The sequence below is a fragment of the Lynx rufus genome, unplaced genomic scaffold, assembly GCF_022079265.1.
Source record: "Lynx rufus isolate CCGP_SWC_20201006 ecotype Redwood Valley unplaced genomic scaffold, mLynRuf1.p SCAF_2, whole genome shotgun sequence".
Lineage (NCBI taxonomy): Eukaryota > Metazoa > Chordata > Mammalia > Carnivora > Felidae > Lynx > Lynx rufus.
This window is the reverse complement of record NW_025814834.1, coordinates 103156252-103177236: the sequence shown is the minus strand read 5'-3', so window position 1 is coordinate 103177236 and position 20985 is coordinate 103156252. Positions and strand designations below refer to the sequence as shown.

The 20985-nt window shown below is 51.4% G+C and overlaps 1 protein-coding gene across 1 annotated transcript in view; it reads left to right on the top strand.

Moving 5' to 3' along the window:
- Window positions 1-20985, top strand: part of SCTR (secretin receptor) — a 76100-nt gene that overhangs the window by 19048 nt on the left and 36067 nt on the right. Inside the window, exons 3-4 of the mRNA XM_047082269.1 lie at window positions 1687-1807; window positions 19254-19361. Coding sequence (XP_046938225.1) covers window positions 1687-1807; window positions 19254-19361 — 229 coding nt within the window. The remainder of the gene's footprint in view (window positions 1-1686; window positions 1808-19253; window positions 19362-20985) is intronic.

The window sequence follows — 20985 nt, the reverse complement described above, 5'->3', positions numbered from 1 at the left end:
AGAGCGCGTGCGCAGGGGAGGGGCCGAGAGAGAGAGAGAGAGAGAGAGAGAGAATCCCAAGCAGTCTCTGTGCTGTCAGCACAGAGGCCGATGCAGGGCTCAAACGCGCAACCTGTGAGATCATGACCCGAGCCGAAACTAAGACTCGGACACTCAAGTGACTGAGCCACCCAGGTGCCCCACATAATGTGATTTTAGTGCTGGGTAGACACAGATGGTCCTGCAACAGGTCTGTTGTGACTGACTGTGGGCTCCGTGCCAGGGGAGGTGATGTGTGTGTTTCATGGGGATCACGGATCCAGTCACTTATGGTCAGGGAGTAGCTGGAAGAGAGCAGCTGCTGACAGCTGATAGGTGCTTTCTGACTGCATTAGTGAAGGGTCATGAGATGTGGAAGATCCAAATTAACAGAGAGATCGTCAGATTATTTATGTTTGCCTTTGGAATCGTTTGAATACAGTGCTACCTTAGGTGCCCTTCTCTGGCCCAGAGCTTTTGTTTATTTGGGCCATTTTGGAGCATGGCCTTGTCGCCGGGGACTTCTCCCCCTGTTCCATTATGTTGACATTTCCATCCACGAAGCATTTAGTGCAGGGGTGACAAGAGGGTTTAAGACTTGGTCCTTGACCTCTTGGAAGGCCGGTTTCTGAAATTCAGAACCTTGGGTATAGGACCTTGGTCACATGCCCTAACTACTATGGGCCTCAGTTTCCTTTTCTGTGTCTCTTTACGGGGTTATTTTGATGCTTAAGTAAGTTAATGTATGCGAAAAGACTCTAATATTAAAATTCCATACTCTGTAGGGGCGCCTGGGTGGCTCAGTCGGTTAAGCGTCCGACTCTTCGTTTTGGCTCAGGTCATGATCTCACGGTTCATGAGTTCGAGCCCCACATTGGGCTCCGTGCTGACCACATGGAGTCTGCCTGGGATTCTCTCTCTCCCTCTCTCTCTGCCCCTCCTCCGCTCTGTCTCTCAAAAGAAACAAACTTTTAAAAATTTATAAAAAAAATTCCCTACTCTGTAAAAAGTAAAATAAGGGTTCAATTCATTGGTGTTTTGAGTTGTTCCTTCCTTCCTTCCTTCCTTCCTTCCTTCCTTCCTTCCTTCCTCCTTCCTTCCCTCACTCACATATTTATCAAGTGTCAGCACAAATGAAAGAATGGAGCCATGCTCTGGAAATCTACTCTAGGAAGAGCTAGGAAGCCAGGACTGTGTGCCAGTCCTTCCTGTCCAACACATCCCTCCGTCAGTGTTTGCCTGGGGTGGATATATGCTCTCTTCTGGGGAACAGGGAGATGGTTGAATGTAGGTTTCAAAGACCCTTGAATCAAAACTTAACTTGCCAAGCCTGAGAAATGAACACTGTTGGAATAAACGAAGTCCTGCAGACTAATAGGTCCCCAGAAAGTAACTCACCGGGCTCGGGTGTCCTCGTAAACTCAAGGGCAAGATTTGCAGGGGACAAGCTACAGATGGTTCGAGCATCCTGGCTGTCCCAGAATTCAGTGGCCTGAATTTTCTCCCAGGAGTGGCTGCCTCTACCTCACTGTGAAGAGCTCCCTGCTGGATTTTGCCCTCCTCAGTTCGAATCCTCACTGTCTAGCCCCACTCGTGCTCACAGAAAGTCTCTTTGTGGTACAGTGGAGTTAGTGGCACGGATGTGCATTCTTGGTTTTGGACTTGCAGGTGGGCGCCCTCCCCCGACTGTGTGATGTGCTCCAGGTGCTTCGGGAGGAACGGGACCAGTGCCTGCAGGAACTCTCCAAAGAGAAGCCGGGAGACCCGGGTGTGGAGCAGCCGGCCCCAGGTATGTGGCCTACTTTAGTCCACTCTTGGACATGCATTGTGGCCAAACCCACTGCAGTACGGGAGGCGGGGCCAGCTTGGGGATGCAGGGGACGGGACTGGCTGAATTCATTCAGACAATCAGCTGGGGGGAAGGGTCGGGAGTGATCCTGGTGAGCGGTTGACTCACACCCAAGAAGCCACATCAACACCACTCACCGTTTCTCTGGGCTTGTGGATACGGCCTGTGTTTTCATTCCACCAACTTCTGCATCATGACTTCACCAAGGGAAGAGTTTGGTGAGAATTACAAGTCAAGGAAGTGTGCCTCTTACCCATTCTTTCGCCTCCTCTGACAAGTTTGTTGTGTGAGGTAGTCAGAGAGGCAGAGAGGGGTCAGAAAAACCTGGGGTCCGAAGTTGGCTCACACTCGCTGGCTGTGCAACCATGGACAAGTTATTTAACCTTCTGAGCCTTGGTTTCTTGATCTATACAATGGAGGTGATAATGTCTACTTTGGATTATGATGATAAATGAGATAAAGTATGTTAAATACTAGTGATTCTTAAATATTATTAATGTAAACATTATCATTAATCATTAAAAAATACCATTAATTTGATATTTTATATGTTAATTTTATTTTTATTCTGTTTTTTAAGTTTCCCTCTTCTAAGGGTAAGGAAGGGTGTAGTATTAAGAAAATAATCCATTATAGGTCTTCAAACAAAGACTTGTACATGCATATTCATATAGCACAACTAGTCTCAATGGCCAAGAGGCAGAAACAATCCAAGTGTCCATGGACTGATGAATGGGGAAAAAAACGTGGTGTATACACACAATGGAACATTATTGAGTCTTAAAAAGAAATGATGGGTTAATACATGCTACAACATGGATGCATGCATCTTGAAAACAAGTTAAGTGAAGAAAGCCAGTTACAGAAGACCATGGATTGTATGATTCCATTTATATGAAATGTCCAGATCGGGCAATCCATACAGACAGAAATTAGATTAGTAGTTGCCTGGGGCCAAGGGGAGGGAGAATGGGGAGTAACTGCTGAGCAGTTCCCTTTTGGTGGTGGTGAAAATATCTTAGATCTAGATAGAGGTGATGGTTGCATGATACTATGAATGAGTTAACCACCGCTGAATTGTACCACTTTAGAATGGATAATGGTTAATGTTATGTTGTATGAATTTTTATTTTTATTTATTTTTTTAAGTTTATTTATTTTGAGGGAGAGAGAGTGCCAGCAGGAGAGGGGCAGAGAGAGGAGGAGAGAGAGGATCCAAAGCAGGCTCCACACTGTCGGAGTGGAGCCCAATGTGGGGCTTGAACTCACGAACTACGAGATCATGACCTGAGGCGAAATCAAGCGTCAGACGCTTAAGCGACTGAGCCATCCAGGCACTCCAAGGGTTGTATGAATTTTAAAATGTACTTTATTTTTTAGAGCAATTCACTGCAAAATTGAAAAGAAAGTGCAGAGTTCCCATACACTCTCTGCTCCCCACTCAAACACACAGCCTCTTCCCCCATTAACATCCTGTACCAGAGTGATAACGCTTGTTATAATCGTTGAACCTGCATTGACACGACATTATCACCCAAAGCCCATAGTTCACATGAGGATTCACTCTTGGTGTACATTCTGTGGGTCTTGACAAATGTATGACATGTGTCCACCATTATAGTATTTTCTGTGCCCTAAAAATGCTCTGTGTTCCACCTATCCGTCCCTTTCTCTCCCCTAACCCTTAGCAATCACTGATCTTTTTTATTGTCTCCATACTTTTGCCTTTTCTAGAACATTGTATAGGTGGAATCCTACAGTAGTACGTAGCCTTTTCAGATTGGCTTCCTTCACTTAGCCATATGCATTTAAGTTTTTCTCCGCTTCTTTTCATGTCTTGATAGCACGTTTCTTCTTTTTTTTTTTAATTTTTTTTTAACATTTATTTATTTTTGAGACAGAGAGAGACAGAGCATGAACGGGGGAGGGGCAGAGAGAGAGGGAGACACAGAATCTGAAGCAGGCTCCTGGCTCTGAGCCATCAGCCCAGAGCCCGACGCAGGGCTCGAACTCATGGACCGCGAGATCGTGACCTGAGCTGAAGTCGGACGCTTAACCGACTGAGCCACCCAGGCGCCCCGCACGTTTCTTCTTAAAGTAGAGTAATATTCCATTGTCTGGATGTAGCACAGTTTACCCGTTCACTTACTGGAGGACATCTTGGTCGCTTCCGCATTTCGATAGTTGTAAATAAAGCTGCTGGGTGTGGACACAAGTTCTCAACTCGTTTGGATAAATACCCAAGAGCTTGATTGCTGGCTCATGTGGTAAGAGTACGTTCAGTTTTGTGAGAAACTGCAGAACCGTCTTCCAAAGTGGCAGTGCAGTTCTGCGTTCCGCGAGCAATGAAGGAGTGTTCCTGTTGCTCCACATCCTTGCCAGCTTTTGGTGTTGTCAGTGGTTTTTTTTGTTGTTGTTGTCTTTTTCTTCTTAATTGTGGTAAAATACGTATAACATAAGATTTACTGTCATAATCAGTTTTATTATTTATTTTATTTTTTATTTTTTTTAACGTTTATTTATTTTTGAGACAGAGAGAGACAGAGCATGAACGGGGGAGGGTCAGAGAGAGGGAGACACAGAATCTGAAACAGGCTCCAGGCTCTGACCGACAGCACAGAGCCCGACGCGGGGCTCGAACTCACGGACCGCGAGATCGTGACCTGAGCCGAGGTCGGCCGCTTAACCGACTGAGCCACCCAGGCGCCCCTGTCATAATCAGTTTTAAATTTAAAACTTTAAGCTTTAGTGGAAAACACGTAACATGAAATTTACCATCTGAACCGTTTCTAAAGGTACAGTTGGGGTGGTGTTGAGTACATTCACCGTGTTGGGCATCCAGTCTCCAAAACGGTTCATCCCGCAAAACTGAAACTCTGTACTCATTAGAACAACAGCTTCCTTTCTCTCCCTTCCCTTAGCCCCTGACGGCCCCCATTCTACTCTCTGTTTCTATGAATTTGACTACTCTAGGTACCGCACGTAAGTGGAATCATACAGCATTTGTCTTCTGGCTATTGGTTTATTTCACTTAGCATCATGTCCTCAAGATTCATCAAGGTTGTAGCCTATGGCAGAATTTCCACATTTTGGGAATCCATTCATTCCTGAAAGGACACCGGACTTGCTTCCGTCTTTTATCTGTGGTGAATAATGCTACTCTGAACATGAGTGTGCACATATCTATCTCTTCAAGTTTCCGCCTTCCATTCTTTTGGGTATATACCCACAAGTGAAATTGCAGGATTGTGCGGTGATTCTATTTTTCATTGTTCCTGGGTCCCATATACTGTGTTTTTCCATAGTAGCTGTACTGTTTCACATTCTTACCAGCAGCACACACGAGTTCCAATTCCTCCACATCTTCACCAACACTTGTTACTTGGTTGTTTGGGTTTTTTTAGTAATTTTTTTTAATGTTTATTTATTTTTGAGAGAGAGACAGAATGTGAGCAGGGGAGGGGCAGAGAGAGAGGGAGACACAGAAGCAGGCTCCAGGCTCTGAGCTGTTAACACAGAGCCTGACGCAGGGCTTGAACCCACGGACCGTGAGATCATAACCTGAGCCGAAGTCGGATGCTTAACTGACTGAGCCACCCAGGCGCCCCGTCACTTGGCTGTTTTTTGATGATAGCCATCCTAATGGATGTGAGGTGATATCTCATTGTGGTTTTGATCCGCATTTCCCTAACAATTAGTGATGTTGAGCATCTTTTTATGTGCTGGTTGGCCTCTTGTATATATTCTTTGAAGAAATGTTTATTTCAGTCCTTTGCCCATTTAAACTTTTTTTTTTTTTTAATTTTTTTTTTCAACGTTTTTATTTTATTTTTGGGACAGAGAGAGACAGAGCATGAACGGGGGAGGGGCAGAGAGAGAGGGAGACACAGAATCGGAAACAGGCTCCAGGCTCTGAGCCATCAGCCCAGAGCCCGACGCGGGGCTCGAACTCACGGACCGCGAGATCGTGACCTGGCTGAAGTCGGACGCTCAACCGACTGCGCCACCCAGGCGCCCCTCCTTTGCCCATTTAAAAATACGGTTGTTGTTGTTTTTTGCCAGTGAATTATAGGAGTTCTTTATATATTCTGGGTCTTACCCCCTTATCAGATATGTGATTTGTAAATAATCTCTCCCATCGTGTAGGATGCCTTTTCATTCCGTTGTTTGTGTCCTTGGATGCACAGAAGTTTTTAGGTTTGATATAGTTGGCTGCATCTAGTTTTTACTTTTGTTGCTTGTGTTTTTGATGTCATATCCAACAAATGATTGCTAAATTTAATCTCAGGAAGCTTTTCCCATATGTTTTATCCTAAGATTTGTTTATAGTTTTAGCTCTTACATTTAGGTCCTTGGTCCTTTTTGAGTTCATCTTTGTATATGATGTCCACCTTTGTCCTCTTTTTTTTTTTTTTTAATGTTTATTTATTTATTTATTTATTTATTTATTTAGAGAGTGAGCGCCCGCATGTGCACGTGCCTTCTCTTGGGGAGGGCAGAGAGAGAGAGGGGGAGAGGGAGAGGATCTCAAGCAGGCTCTGTGCTGTCCATGCGGAGCCCAGCGTGGGGCTGGATCTCATGAACCGTGAGATCATGACCTGAGCAGAAAGTAAGAGTCGGATGCTTAACTGACTGAGCCACTCAGGCGCCCCAGAACGGCTAGAACTTTAACAGATACTTTGTATGCACGGCTCACCTGAAGACAGTTTCCCATCTTTTCCTAAGGGGTTCAAGTTGGCACTCTTTGCCACCACTGGGTGCTGAGGGACGGGGTGAACAGAGTAAGGAAGGGGTGTAGTGCCTTGCAAACAGGACAGGGAATCAGAACGCCTTTCAATGGTGATAACTGGCGGTTCATGCTGGGGCGGGGTTGGCAGCTTTATCACTTGGAGTCCCCTTGGGGGCATTTTAGGAGCCAGCACAGAATATACACCTCAAAGTGGCAGAGGATCTGGGATATTTATCCACCAACACCCCATCAGTCAGAACCTGGGCTGTTTCTGGGGAGGGTGCATGGATTCCCCCGCATTTCCCTTTGCCTGCTGTCCTTGGGGGAAAAGTGGGTTCCAGCACCTGGAGAAAGCCTTCAGACAAAGGGATCCAGGGGCTACCATTTGAAAGTGAGGTTGGGGGGGGCGTCTGGGTGGCTGAGTTGGTTAAGCCTCTGACTTTGGCTCAGGACACGATCTCACCGTTGGTGGGTTCAAGACCCACGCTGGGCTCCACACTGAGGGCGCGGAGTCTGCTTAGGGTTTTCTCTTTCGCCCTCTCTCAGCCCCTCCCCAACTCACACACACACTCTCTCTCAAAATAAATAAATAAATTTTAAAAAAAGGGAAGAAAGACAATGAGGTTATTGTGTGCAGGAGAGGTAGACCAAGGAGATAGATAGGAGAGCAAGGTCTTCTCCCGAGGGAGGTGGAGGTGGAAAGGAGCAGCTGCATGTAAGACCAGTGTAGATGGTAACCCAGACGGGACGTGGGGGTGACTTTGCTCAGGGGCAAGGTGGGACAGTGCATGTCCAGGATAACCCCCAAATGTTCCTTCTGAGCAGCGGGAAGATGGGGCAAAGGAAGACCAGGGATTCTGGGCAGTAGAGACAAAGATCAGGAGGTGAGTGTCAGCTGTGCAGAGCTGAGACTTCGGAGGAGGGGCCAGGGCTGGGGAACCCCTCTGCACAGGTGACAAAGGGGCTGAGGTTGTGTGAGGTGAGGGTGTGAGAGAGGAGAAGAGGTGCCCAGGAGTGGACCTCAAGATTGCCAGTGTGCATCGTCGGGGGCAGCCAGAGGCAGGAGGAAGATTCAAGGAGTCGTGGGCAGCGGGGGCCAAGCGGTCTGGATGTTGCAATGTGCTTTAACCGAGTCGCCCACCCTCTGCCTGAGGGACAGGGTCAGGATGAGCCTCTCCCATAGTTCCAGCCTTTCCCTCCTCTCTGCTGGCTATGAAAGCTGCTTGTGGGGAGGCAGACTATGGTCTTGCGCTGCTCACTGGGGGGCACCACTGAGCCTGAGTCTCCTGATTTCCCAAACCCTCCTGCTACCCTAGAAACTGTTTGGAACAGCAGGAAACAAGGTCTGCCTGCTTGTCCCCAGTGTGAATGCCTAAAATTCCAATGACAGGGCATGGGCTTTTCATTCAGCTCTGAGACATACAGCCTAGAGATGCTAGGCCTTTGGGAGAGATATGGTGAGCTTCATCTCATGCTGACAAGTAAGGGACACTTATTTTAAAAGTCAGCATCTGATGTGTTTAAAATGTCCCACTGCTCTTCATCCCAGGATAAGGTCCAGCTCCTGACTTGGCCCTTGTCCCAGCCTCCACTCCAAACATGTCCTCTTGGCTCAACCAAATTGCTTACAATTTCATGACTATGTGACTATGCGGGTTTCTCTGTGCCTCCAGGCCTTTGCACATGCTGATCCCTCTGCTACACCACCATTCCCTCTTCTTCACTCGGCCAACCACTCTGCTTTTCAGACTCTTCCAGGAACAATTTCTGCTGCCACCCTGAGTCCTGCAGGACCCTCTGCTCCTCTCCCCTGCGGCACCTTGCCCTTTCCCTGGTGCATGGCACAGGGCTTGCACAGATCGGGTACTCATTGTGTGTTTGTTGACTGACTTACTGAGTGAATGAGTGAGTGCAGATACTTACTTGGCTGAGAGCAGAGAGAGAGGAGAAAACAAAAGAGCTGGCCCGGAGGAAACAGTGGGAGATGAGACAAAGCCTTTGGAGTTCTAAGGACCCCACAGGGGACGTGGATGGCCCCCACCTTGCCCAGCTTGTCACATACTAGCTGAGGTGAGCAGTGTAGCCCATGCTGCTCATGCAGGGGTGCTCTCTGGAGCCTGACCTGGTGGCAGAGAGGTTGAGCCCTTTGTCCTCCTAGGGCCTCCTATAAGAAGCAATCCGCTGCTCTGCCAGCCCCACTGAGGCCCTGAGTGACCCACCCCACTGGCTGGGCCCCCTGCTTGACATTCTGGGTGTCCCAGTGTTCCTGTCGGCTTCCACACCGCAAGCGCAGATCTGTTCCTGTAACAGTGGGAGGAGGTGGTCGGCTGTGGGCTTAGCACAGGGCGGGGGTGGGGGGGTGGGGCGTGAGCGCCAGGCTGGGGGACAGGTGGAGCCAGCCAAGGTGTCAGTGCTGCTGCTTCCTCTCTGTGATCTTGGGCAAGGGGGGCTCATCCCTCCGCTCCTCAACGTGCGCATTTTCTTTTATTTTTATAAAAGAAATAAAATATTAATTTTTTTTAGAGAGAGAGCGAGGGTACAAGTGAGCGAGGGGCAGAGAGAAAGGGAGAGAGAATTGCACGAGGGGCAGAGAGAGAAAGAGAGAAAGGGAGAGAGAAAGAAGGGGGACTCACCCGAAGCAGGGCTCGTGTCACCTGATGCGGGGCTCGAACACACAAACTGTGGGATCGCGACCTGAGCCGAAACCAAGAGTCGGGTGCTGAACCGACTGAGCCACCCAGGCGCACCTCAACTAACCCATGTTATTTATTTTTTTATTAAAAAAATTTTTTGGGGGGCGCCTGGGTGGCTCAGTCGGTTAAGCGTCCGACTTCGGCTCAGGTCATGATCTCGCGGTCCGTGGGTTCGAGCCCCACGTCGGGCTCTGGGCTGACGGCTCAGAGCCTGGAGCCTGTTTCAGATTCTGTGTCTCCCTCTCTCTCTGACCCTCCCCTGTTCATGCTCTGTCTCTGTCTCAAAAATAAATAAATGTTAAAAAAAAATTTTTTTTAAGTTTATTTATTTATTTTGAGAGAGACAGAGACACAGTGCCAGTGGGGGAGGGGCAGAAAGAGAGGGAGGGAGAGAAAATCCCAAGCAGGCTCCACGCCGTGGGCACAGAGCCTAACTCGGGCCTCCTGTTCACGAACCCTGAGATCACCACCTGAGCCGAAACCAAGAGTCAGACGCTGAACCGACTGAGCCATCCAGGCACCCCTCAACTTGCCCATTTGCAAATGGGGATATAATCTTATGACCTCACGGCCCTGTTGGCAGGACGCGAAGGCAGGGATCTCGTTGTCGCGGGGAGCTTCTTTCCTGGCACGGTTGCTCCGTGCGGACAGGCTGGCCTCTGCCATGGATGGGCAGCCTCCACCGGGCCCTCTGTCCCCCTGCGTGCTCAGCCTCGCCCCGGGAGGTTCCCCACCCAGTCACCCTGTGGACGCCGGCCTCACGCTTCCAGTGCTTGGGTAGGTTGTAAGGGTGCCCTCACTCAGGTTCTGGGCTGACTCGTCTGGAGCAGATCTGGTCATGTTTCCTCCCGAAGGCTCTCGTGGGGTCCTCATTGCGTATCCAGGTCCGAGAAAGCTCACTAAGGACTCCTGCCCTCGTTCCGCCTCTAACTCCCTGGGGAGATGTGGGTGAGGCCCTGAATACACCTTGTCTGGACCTCACTCGCCTCATGTGAGAAAAAGGCTGCGTCGGATTTGCAGTATTTGAGACTGTTTGGCAAGGCCTGGCCGGTGAGTGAGAAGGTGGCCAGGATCCTCCCCCCCCCAGCCCCCTCCCCACCACTGCCATCACCTCCAGTGTAAGGAATCTGTGGCTTGGCAAGCCTGGTTTAAGAGCCCTCGAGGCCGAGGATGTCTGAGCACTTGGCCTGCGGGAAAGTCTTCAGGCCTGCTCTGCTGAGAGACTGAGAACGCGGGGTCACTCATCTCTGTTTGGAACGAATGTGTGGCCAAGGGGGAAGAACTCCCTCAAAGACAGAGGGAGAGGAAGACAGAAACAGCAAAGGGGGGGGCGAGCCGTCGGGCGTGGGTGTCCGTGTCAGAAACACGCAGGCACAGGGCCTACACGCTGGCCCAGCCCTGCTCTGAAGACTGTCCACGTCCCCACCAGGCCACCCAGGCCCACAGGCCCACGGGAACTCCGTCCTTTGGCGCCCGAAGCAGGAGAGGCTGGTGGACTCTCTGTTGGGGGCACAGGGTTAATGGTTAAGCTGCCCAGTCCTCCCTGGAGAGGAGGTTAATGTTTGATCGCCAGACGAGTCGCAGGAAATGCCACTCACGGAGTTGTCAGTGAGCCCGGCACACTTATCACAAATAAAAAATTAACTCTTCAGCTATTCCGGGTTAGGTGGCCAAGGCCTTCCCAGCATTTTGTGGGAACGTTTCAGGGTCACCCTAATAGCTGCATGGACTGCTCTACTGGGCTATTTATTGCTCTGTTTACAGAAGCTGATACCTCCTCAGAGTTGGCTGGTGGAAGAGCTTTGGCTCTTCACAGGGAAGAATGTTCCAGAGAGTCAGTGTGGTGGCAGGAAAGGTGTGGGCTTGGCCGTCAGAAAGACCTGGGCATGTGCACTCCTCTGTCACTTAGGGGCTGGGTGACCTTGAGCAAGACACTAATCCTCTCTGGGCCTTAGTGTCCTCACCTTCAGAGTGGGTCATTCCCTTTTTCCCAGCTTGCCTCTGCTAGCTGGTTGCCCAATCCTGAAGAACATGGGCAGGAGGCAACAGGCTGACTTCTTTTCAAGGGGTGGGGTGGGAGGGGCCACTGGGGGTAAGGGGGCAATGAGGCGAAATTCACAGAAGAACTTAACCATCATACAGTGAGCAATTCCATGGCATTCGGTACATTCACAAAGCTGTGCAGCCAGCCCCCCTCTAGTTCCAAAATGTTTTCATCGCCCCCAACTAACACCTCATGACCTGTAAGTCAGTCCTCACTGCCCCCCTCCCCTGCCCCTGGCAACCACCAATCTGCTTTCTGTCTCTATGGATTTGCTGACCCTGGATTTCTAAATGGAATCATACAGTATGTGACCTTTTGTGTCTGCCTTCTTCCAAGTTCACTCACACTATAGCACGTATCAGTGTCTTACACATGCTGGCTTTTAATGCGATTTTCTCTCACAAGCATTCCTGGCTCCTGATGGCTTTCCACAGCCAAACACCCACCCTGCCCACAGCTCACCTCCCCCCATTCTTTCCTTGGCACAATGATCTTGGCTCATTTTTCAGAAACAAGCATATGTTTGTGTAACATTTCAGTCTTTTTATTTTTATTATTATTTTTAAAAAATTTTTTAACCTGTAATGTAAGCACCATTATTGACCCCATTTTACAGATGAGGAAATTGAGGGTCTGAGAGGCTCGGGATCACCCAGATCTGAAACAGGACTCTCAGCCCAAATCTTTGACTCTAAATCCTGAAGATTTTCTAGTTTGCATTCCAGACTGAGCTGTGAATGAGTAATGTCCTCACCCTCCCAAGAAGGGATTTAGAAATCAGTGGGGGTGCCTGGGTGGCTCACACGGTTAAGCGGTTAAGCGTCTAACTTTGGCTCAGGTCATTATCTTGTGGTTCGTGAGTTCGAGCCCCGCAGCAGGCTCTGCCTGACAGTGCAAAGCCTGCTTGGGATTTTCTCTTTCTCCTTCTTTCTCTGCCCCTCTCCAACTTGCAGGCACACCCTCGCTCTCTCTCAAAAACAATAAATGACTGGGGCGCCTGGGTGGCGCAGTCGGTTAAGCGTCCGACTTCAGCCAGGTCACGATCTCGCGGTCCGTGAGTTCGAGCCCCGCGTCGGGCTCTGGGCTGATGGCTCAGAGCCTGGAGCCTGTTTCCGACTCTGTGTCTCCCTCTCTCTCTGCCCCTCCCCCGTTCATGCTCTGTCTCTCTCTGTCCCAAAAATAAATAAACGTTGAAAAAAAAAATTAAAAAAAAAAAAACAATAAATGACTAAACTTTAAAAAAAAAAAAAAAAAAGAGTGTCTCCTGGGTGGCTCAGTTGGCTGAACTCAGGTCATAATTTCCTGGTTTGTGGGTTCCAGCCCTGCATCAGGCTTGATGCTGTTGGCACGGAGCCTGTTTTGGATCCTCTGTCCCCTCTCTCTGCCTGTCCTTCACTTGTGCCCTCTCTCTCAAAAACAAATAGATATTAAAAAAAAATTAGAAATTAGAAACAAAAAAGACAGACTGTTGACGCCAATTAATCTTTAATTAGTGTGAGAAGTGGCTTGAAATGAAGAGCTTTCAGCCAGGGGAGGGGGATTTTGTGAGGCAGGGTACAGTTTGCACAGTGCCTGGGAGGGAAAGGCTCAGCATAGAGTGCTCAGAAGCTCGTCTCCAGCTGGCCTCCTGGAGGGGGACCAGAAAATCAGCCTTCGGCTTCAGGCTCGAAGCTGAAGTGCAGCCTCCATGCAACGTCTGAAGCATATCCCCGTCGGCTAATTCCGTGCCTCTATCTGCTTGAATACTTTTAGTGGTGGGAAACTCACTACTCCCAACACAGTTTATCCCATGGAACAGCTTGTGCTTCGTGGTTTAAAGAGAACCACTGCCCCCTCCCCCCGACTATCTAGCTGCTCCTCCTGTGCTGTGCTTTGAAACGCCCTTGCCACCTGGGACTTCAGCCCTCTGACCCCATCCTGACAACTTCTGTGTGTGGTCCAGCCATCGCCAGGAGGGCAACACCTTTCATGACCTAAGTACTATAGATCAGCTAGTTAGCAAAGCCAGGGAAACCTCACCGAGTTGCCCCTTGGATGGCCTAGGGATGAGGCCAGGGTAGCTAAGAAAGGCAAAAGGAGACAGGAGGAAGCCTGAACCACCAAGGGCTCTTGGGGAGGAGAGAGGGTGAATGGTGGGAAGCAGGGTCTGGAGGCACCTGGGAGATGAATATGGCAGCTGTAGGTGGAAAGAGTTAACCCTGCACAAGCAGAAGCCAGGGGACGACCAGAAGGGCAAGGTGAGGGGGACCTTGGATTCCGTTTTGACCTCCATTAGCCTGCACAGAGAGCAGCCGGGGGCGGGGCGTGGAGGGACGGCAGACCCACTGCCCGAGTCAGCATGGCCCCGGGGCGGCCTGGCTTGATCCTGGCCCTGTGGCCCCACAACCGGACACGTGGCTCCCGAAAGGCTCCCAGGTTATCGTCAGACCATCTGAGCTCATTTATAAATAAATCAAGGACTGGAAGATTGATGCTCCTGTCTGGTGGGACACAGGGCAGATGGGCAGTTCGCAGAGGGCCGGGCTGTATTCCAGGCACCGGGCCGGGTGGGGGTTTAGACATGCCACAGGCTGTCCTGCCCTCTCCAGTCACCTGGGCCTGTATTCCAGCCCCTTCCCCATCGCCAGACCTGCCTCTGGGGCCACTCTCCTATGGGGGCAGGGGGTGGGGGAGGACGGCGGGACCAGGATGGCAGGACAGAGGGAGCTCTGGGCCTGGCGCGGTGCCGGGGGCTTCACAAGAGTAAAGGAGACCAATCTCTGTCCGTCAGCTCCAGTGGGCAAAATAGAATTTCCTCAGTTTCCTAAGTTTAATTCTGACTCCATTCTCCTGGGGTGGAGAAACCTCAGCCTTGATATTTTCTGGATCTTCCTCAACTTGCCCAGGGTTTCAGAGATTCACACGGTGCTGGGGTACCTGGGGGAGCCCGTGTGGTCTTGAGCTCTACAGAGTGGTGGCCGACAGACCTCTGTGTTTCGTGGGGAGGCATGGGAGCCGCGAGGCTGTCTGTGGTCCTGCTCTAGACATGTCCCCACAGCCATTTATCCTGTGGGCTATCCCACCATCCGGGCCTGGTGGGCAGCGGGGTACCCCTGCCTCTTTCTGGAACCTTATCTGTCCTGCTCATCGCTTGCCCTGCTTACCTCCCAAGTCTGAGGGAGGTCTCGCTCCTTTTTTGTTTTCTCAAGCATTTTGTTTACACCAGAATTCTTGTCCACCTCCTCCTGCTCCCCGCCCCCTATACCGCAGGGCCTTTGAAACCCCAAGCTAGGAAGATTATAAGTTTTCCTGACCACCTCTGAGAATGTGAACCAGTAGTCTGAGGAAGAGGGACCAAAAAAGGCGGGGAGAAAAACCAGAATGGAGATGAATACATCAGAAAATATTCTCCTGCACACAAATCATTTAATCCACACCAAAATCCCCGGGTATGTTACTATGCCCATTTTATAGATGAGGAAACTGAGGCCCGCAGAGGTAACTGGCATGCCCAAGGTAGATTTGGGTCCAAAGCTAGCTCTGTCTCCACCACACCACCACTTCAACTCAGGATCCTGTGCTCTCCTCTGGGGCCATGGCTCAGCAGGCGCCCCCTGCTCCCGCAAATGACACTTGTGGCCCAACATTGTTTTTTCTTGTCTCCCCACTTGAGCTTCCCCAACCTTCCACCCCATCCCTCCAGCTGGGCAGTCAGTGGTGACAGTGACCCATCAGAGATGGTGGAGGGCTGCGAGGTTCGCCCGTCACCTGCCCCGGGCCCTGCTGGCCCAGGCGGCAGCTAATTTGTGTGCATTTGAGCCCTGCCTTTCCAGAGGCAGTGAGCCTTGCCTACTGGCTCAGTAACATGAGCCGCCATTTACCAAGCTCCACCAATCTTTTTTATCTCATTGGACGGCCCCTCACCTCCAACTCAGGAAGCAAGCGCTGGGGCTCAAGATTTAAAACTACCCAGGCTTTGTCCCTTCCCCACCAGTACTCCAGAAGGAACCTAGTGCCAAGACACCCTCCCTCCCTCCCATCCATGCTCCACCTGTGCAGGCCTCCCCGCCCCCACCTCAGAGCAGGAGACTGGTGGGAAGTGGGATGTGAGGCCCTCCACTCATACCCTGGAACAGTGCAAGCAAGGGAGGTCCCTGCCAGCAGTCAGGAGGCCACACAGAACCACCCTGCTCGCCTGGCCACAGTCCTTTGAGCCCAGCTGCAGCCATGCACAACCTGTACTGGTTTCCTTCATCCTTTCTCTTTAAATCGATTGACTTTTTTTTTCCCAGCATGCTGTACATTAGATCTTAGACTTACTCATCCTTCATATGAGGCTTTGTGCCCTTTGACTAACCTCTCCCCGTTTTTCCAACCTCAGCCCCCAATGACCATTCTACTTTCCGCTTCTGTGAGCTCGAATCGTGCAGACTCCACATGAGGGAGGTCACGCGGCACGTATCCGTCTGTGTCTGGCTTAGTTTATTCAGCATAGTGTCCTCCAAATTCATCCATGTTGTCACAACGTGGATGTCTTTTTTTTTTCTTATTTTTTTTAAAAACTTTTTTTTTTAACATTTATTTATTTTTGAAAGACAGACAGAGCCAGAGCGCAAACGGGGGAGGGCCAGAGAGAGAGGGAGACACAGAATCTGAAGCAGGTTCCAGGCTCCGAGCTGTCAGCCCAGAGCCCGACACGGGGCTCGAACTCACAGACTGCGAGATCATGACCTGAGCTGACGTCGTCTGCCGCCTGACCGACTGAGCCACCCAGGCGCCCCTGATTTCTTTCTTTTTTAAGGCTGAATAACATCTCACTGTAATTTTCCTTATCCATTCATCATGTGATGGACACCTAGGTTGTTTCCACACAGTGGCTATTGTAAATAGTGAAACATGAATAGTAAAACATGGGTCAGATATCTCTTTGGGATCCTGATTTCATTCCCTTTGGCTGTATACCCAGAAGTGGGATTGCAAGATCAATGGTAGTCCTACTTTTATTTTTTGAGGAACCTCCATACTGTTTTCCAATGGGGGCCGTACCAGTTTACGTTCCTGCCAACAGTGTGCGAGGCCTGCCTTTTCTTTCAATTGACTGTTATTTTTTAACTTAGCCCCATCCTAAACAATGATAGCTGTAAAATCACTTTTTAACACATGTTAAATTCTTCCTAAAAAAAAAAAAAATGTGGAGCTATGGAAATGAAAAGCATCCGACCATGCACCAGCTAAAAGAACGTGCCAGCGAGGATGTGCTTCCTGCACTGGGAGCACTGGGTCTGTCCCCAGACGGCGAGGCTGAAGCTGGGAGAGAGCGTGGCCGTGTCACAGCTGTGTCACAGTGCTCCAGACACGAGCAATGCCACGGGAAAGTAGCATCAGGTCTGCTGCCACCGAGGGTCAGCCGGGAGGGTGGGATCCCAGCTCCACCAGTGGCAGCTCTGTCCCCCCACACATGTCCCTTTGCCTCTTGGAGCTTGCGTCCCACGTCTCTATCATCCCTGCTGTGGGGCAGCGACGTTACCCAATCCCTACGGGGTGCACGATGTCTGAAACGTGCCCGGTGCCAGCCTGGCTGGCCCCTTCCCCAGCCTTTTCGCTCTGCAGGGTTGATATGAAGGGCGTGACAGTGACCCAGCTGTCAGGGGGACCCCAGGCACCCTCAGGGGAGCCGGCTCCCACCTTACCACCAGTCACTCCCCCGCCGCCTTCTGCCAGCACCAGGGCAGTGTCCCTGTGGGCCCTGCGCAGCATGACCCGGGGCAGGACGCCTGCCAGGTGACCTGGCTCCCTCCCCATCTGTCTGGCCAGCTGCACATGGGTTGTCCAGCTTCATGGGCAGGAGGTGTGGGCCGATGCTCTGGCTGACCTGGCCGGCTCCAGCCCTGAATCCATTTCTCCCAAAGTGAGGAAAGAGGCCCCTAAATTTTTCCACAGCTGGGAAGTGCACCAACTGCTTCCACTACAAGAGATGTGGCTCATTATAAATGAGGCATCCTGCTGCCAAGGAGAGTTCTGGGTCAGCCTCACCCCCCAGACTCCAGATGCCGGAAAAAGTCAGAGTAGACAGACACAGTGGGACATCTGTTACGGGCCTTCCCAGCACCGTGTTGCCGTCCCAGGGGCATCTGGGGAGGCCCGAGTCATGGGGTGGGGGTGGGAGCGAGTGGGGGAGGGGTGAGCCGCGCCCACAGCTGGAATCTGGACAACTAGCTGCCTAGATGGCTGTAGAACCCTGCTTGGGTGCTTTGGGTGGGGGGCTCAGATGGAGAGCTCCAGCGGCTCTTTCAGGGCTCGCTGTGAGAGTCGGGGTGAAGGTTCAGGGACATCCAAGGGGCTGCTCATCTCCCACATTCCTTGAATGACACAGACCCTGGTCCTCAGTCTCCACATGCTTCCACTGTCCTGCACAAGCCCCGTCCGAGCCCTGCCTCTGTGTCCACGCGCTCTCTCATTCTGCACCAGCTCCCTTGCCCAGGGCCACAGCTGTCTGTCACTTCAGGGGCTTCTCTGCCTCCAGAGCCCCTAGCCAGGCATCCTGACCTCAGGCCTGGCCTCCTGGGGGCAGGGCTCCCACTTCCTCTCTCCCTCTAATCCCTCTGGGGGCTGGCCCTCCTGCAAGAGAAGAGCCCCATCCGCCCTCAGCCCAGCTCTCCGCATCCTCCCTCTTTCCCTCCTGTCCCAGCCTCACACCCTGCCTCCCCCGACTCCTGGCCTCTCTCCAGCTTCCCTAGCCTGGCTCCATGAGCCTGGCTTCCACTAGGAAGCTGGGGTTGGTGCCCGAGGAGACAGGGCAGGTGGGCAGAGCCTGTGAGGTGGCACCGAGCAGTGTGACTGGAACAGCCACTTCCCGGCCCCTGCATTTCTGGGCTGTGTGACTCCAGGAACCTTCTTCTTTTCACTGCTTATTGCTTCATTTATAAAACCAGGACAGGGCAGATGCCTTGGAGCACGCTGTGGGTGCTTCCTGTGTGTGAAGCACGCGGTGACTGCCTCCCACTAGCACCAAACCAGAGCTGGTAGGCAGAGGACCGGAAGGCCAGGACATTAACATGGAATTTAGAAGTCAGTGCCCAGATAAAAGCCTGCTTCCAAGGGATGCACGCCAGGGAACGGTGCGGGAGCTGGTTTTAACACAGTATTATGCCTGGCCCCCTCCCAATACCGATGAAATCAGGATCCCTGGGTGTAGGGCCCCATCTGTATGTCTTTAAAACTCTGCAGACGGTTCTACCGTGCAGCCAGGATGGAGGCCCGTGGCTGTCGAGTCCTTTAATGCAAACTGAGGCCAAGAGGTATTTCGTCTTCCACTCTAGAGAAATCCACACCAACCCTTAGGAGGCTTATGTAAGATAATGGGTGTTCCTTCCTGCCTTCATGCCTTCAACATGAGCACTTACGGCAGAGTCAAAGATTAAAGATTAAAAGCATGTTAGGGGTGCCTGGGTCGCTCAGTCAGTTAAGCGTCCGACTTTGGCTCAGGTCATGATCTCGCAGCTTGTGAGTTCAAGCCCCACATGGGGGGTAGAGATTACTTAAAAATAAAATCTTTAAATGGGGTGCCTGGGTGACTCAGTCGGTTAAGCGGCCGACTTCGGCTCAGGTCATGATCTCACAGTCCGTGAGTTCGAGCCCTGCGTCAGGCTCTGTGCTGACAGCTCAGAGCCTGGAGCCTGCTTCAGATTCTGTGCCTCCCTCTCTCTCTGCCCCTCCCCTGCTTGCACTCTGTCTGTCTGTCTCTCTCTCTCTCTAAAAAATAAGTAAACATTAAAAAAATAAAATAAAAGCACATTACATACCACTGGTTCCTGATGTCAAGGGGTCAGGACCTGATGGGAACTCCTGGCAGGCAGGGGGGTTGGGGACGGTGACAAGGTGGTGGAGAAGGCCCTTGGCCCCCGCTCCATCCCTGACTAATGCTACTGTTTCTCTTCACAGGTTGCGAGGGGCTGTGGGACAACATGAGCTGTTGGCCCTCCTCTGCCCTGGGACAGACTGTGGAAGTGGGGTGCCCACAATTCCTCCAGATGCTCACAGGCAGAAACGGTAAGCTCTCAGCCAGAGGGTCTTGGCTGCGAGACAGTGGGTGGCCCTCTGGGTAGGGCCTTGGCCCGGAGGCCACAGAAACTCTAGGGACAAGCAGTGACTGGAATGGTGACAGGTGGTCTTTGTTGGGAATCGGAGGCCTTGCTGGGGGTGTGGGGCAGGTTCCACTCGTGGGGTCCCAAGGAAGGGGGCCAGGAAGCATTGTATCAGAAAGTGATGAAGGAGACTGGGTTTGCTTCTCTCTGTCCCACACCTGCATTTATGGGCTACCCCACTCCCTTTGACGTTTCTGTCCCCTAAGCAACCAGACCCCTTGTTCTGGCTCCTGGATCTGGGTCCCACCCTGGCACAACCCAACTTTCCAGAAATTTACTTCCTATGTGTCCATTCTGTCAGGCCCTGCTGATAAACCACACCCTCCCTGAAAGCCCCTGGCCTCCTGGGTGATTTCTTGGCGAGGGAAATTGCAGTTTACAAGGATTTTCTTAATTTGAGGCAGAGAAGTACGTAGGCTGTTTCAGACAGGGGATATTCAGGGACTAACATTAGCTGAAGCTCCCCTACGTGCCAGGCATTTTTAAACACATGGGCTCATGCAATCATTACAGCACCCCTACAAGTCACAGACCTTTCTCCTCCACGTGACCCAGTAGAGTGGAGATAACAGGGACAAATAGGGGCTCAGCAGTTTGCTTAAGGTTCACAGCTAGAAGACAGCGAAACTAGGATTCAAACCCAGATTTCTCGGACTTCGAAACTATGCCCTGTCCTCAAGGGCATGGTCAAGGTGGGACTCTGGCCCCGTGGTGGGGGTGATGCTGGGTGGAGGCAAGGTCGCTTCATGGCCTTTGGCCCCTGGCCTCAATGAGGTCATTTAAAGTCTAAAGCCTGACCCAGCCCTGCTGCCCTTCTCCCTTCACCGGTTTGCAGCGAGAAAAGCTGGCCAATGAGGCCCTTAACAAGAAGGAACCAACAAAGATGATTTCACAAAAAAACCCACCAGCATCCCAAAGCTAGGGATGGAAACCAAGACCGGGTGGTGTGGGAGAGGAGTGTGAATTCCTCAGTCTGTAATTCTCTAGTACGCATGTGTGCACACATGCATGCACACACACACACACACACACACACACAAATTTGGGGAGCACACTGTGGTAGCTGGCTGTCCCTCTCAGCCTCATTGGTACCCAACATACAGGAAGTGTAGGGGGACCAGGGAGACAGGTTTGAGTCCCCTTCTCTGCTTACTGCTTGGATGCCAGCTGCAGACACAGACAGATCTCCCAAATCTCAAAGCCTTCGTTCACACAGTGCCTTCCCCGCCTAAAGTCCAAAACGGGTGCTTCTAAAAATATTTTTTTTTACATTTATTCATTTTTGAGAGACAGAGAGAGAAAGAGAGAGAGAGAGCACGAGCGGGGGAGGGGCAGAGACAGAGGGAGACACAGATTCCGAAGCAGGCTCCAGGCTCCGAGCTGTCAGCACAGAGCCCGACGCGGGGCTTGAAATCACAAACCGCGAGATCATGACCCGAGCCGAAGTCGGACGTTCAACCGGCTGAGCCACCCAGGAGCCCCCAAAACGGGTGGTTCTGATTAGCAGCAGGCCTGAACGTGACCCCGCT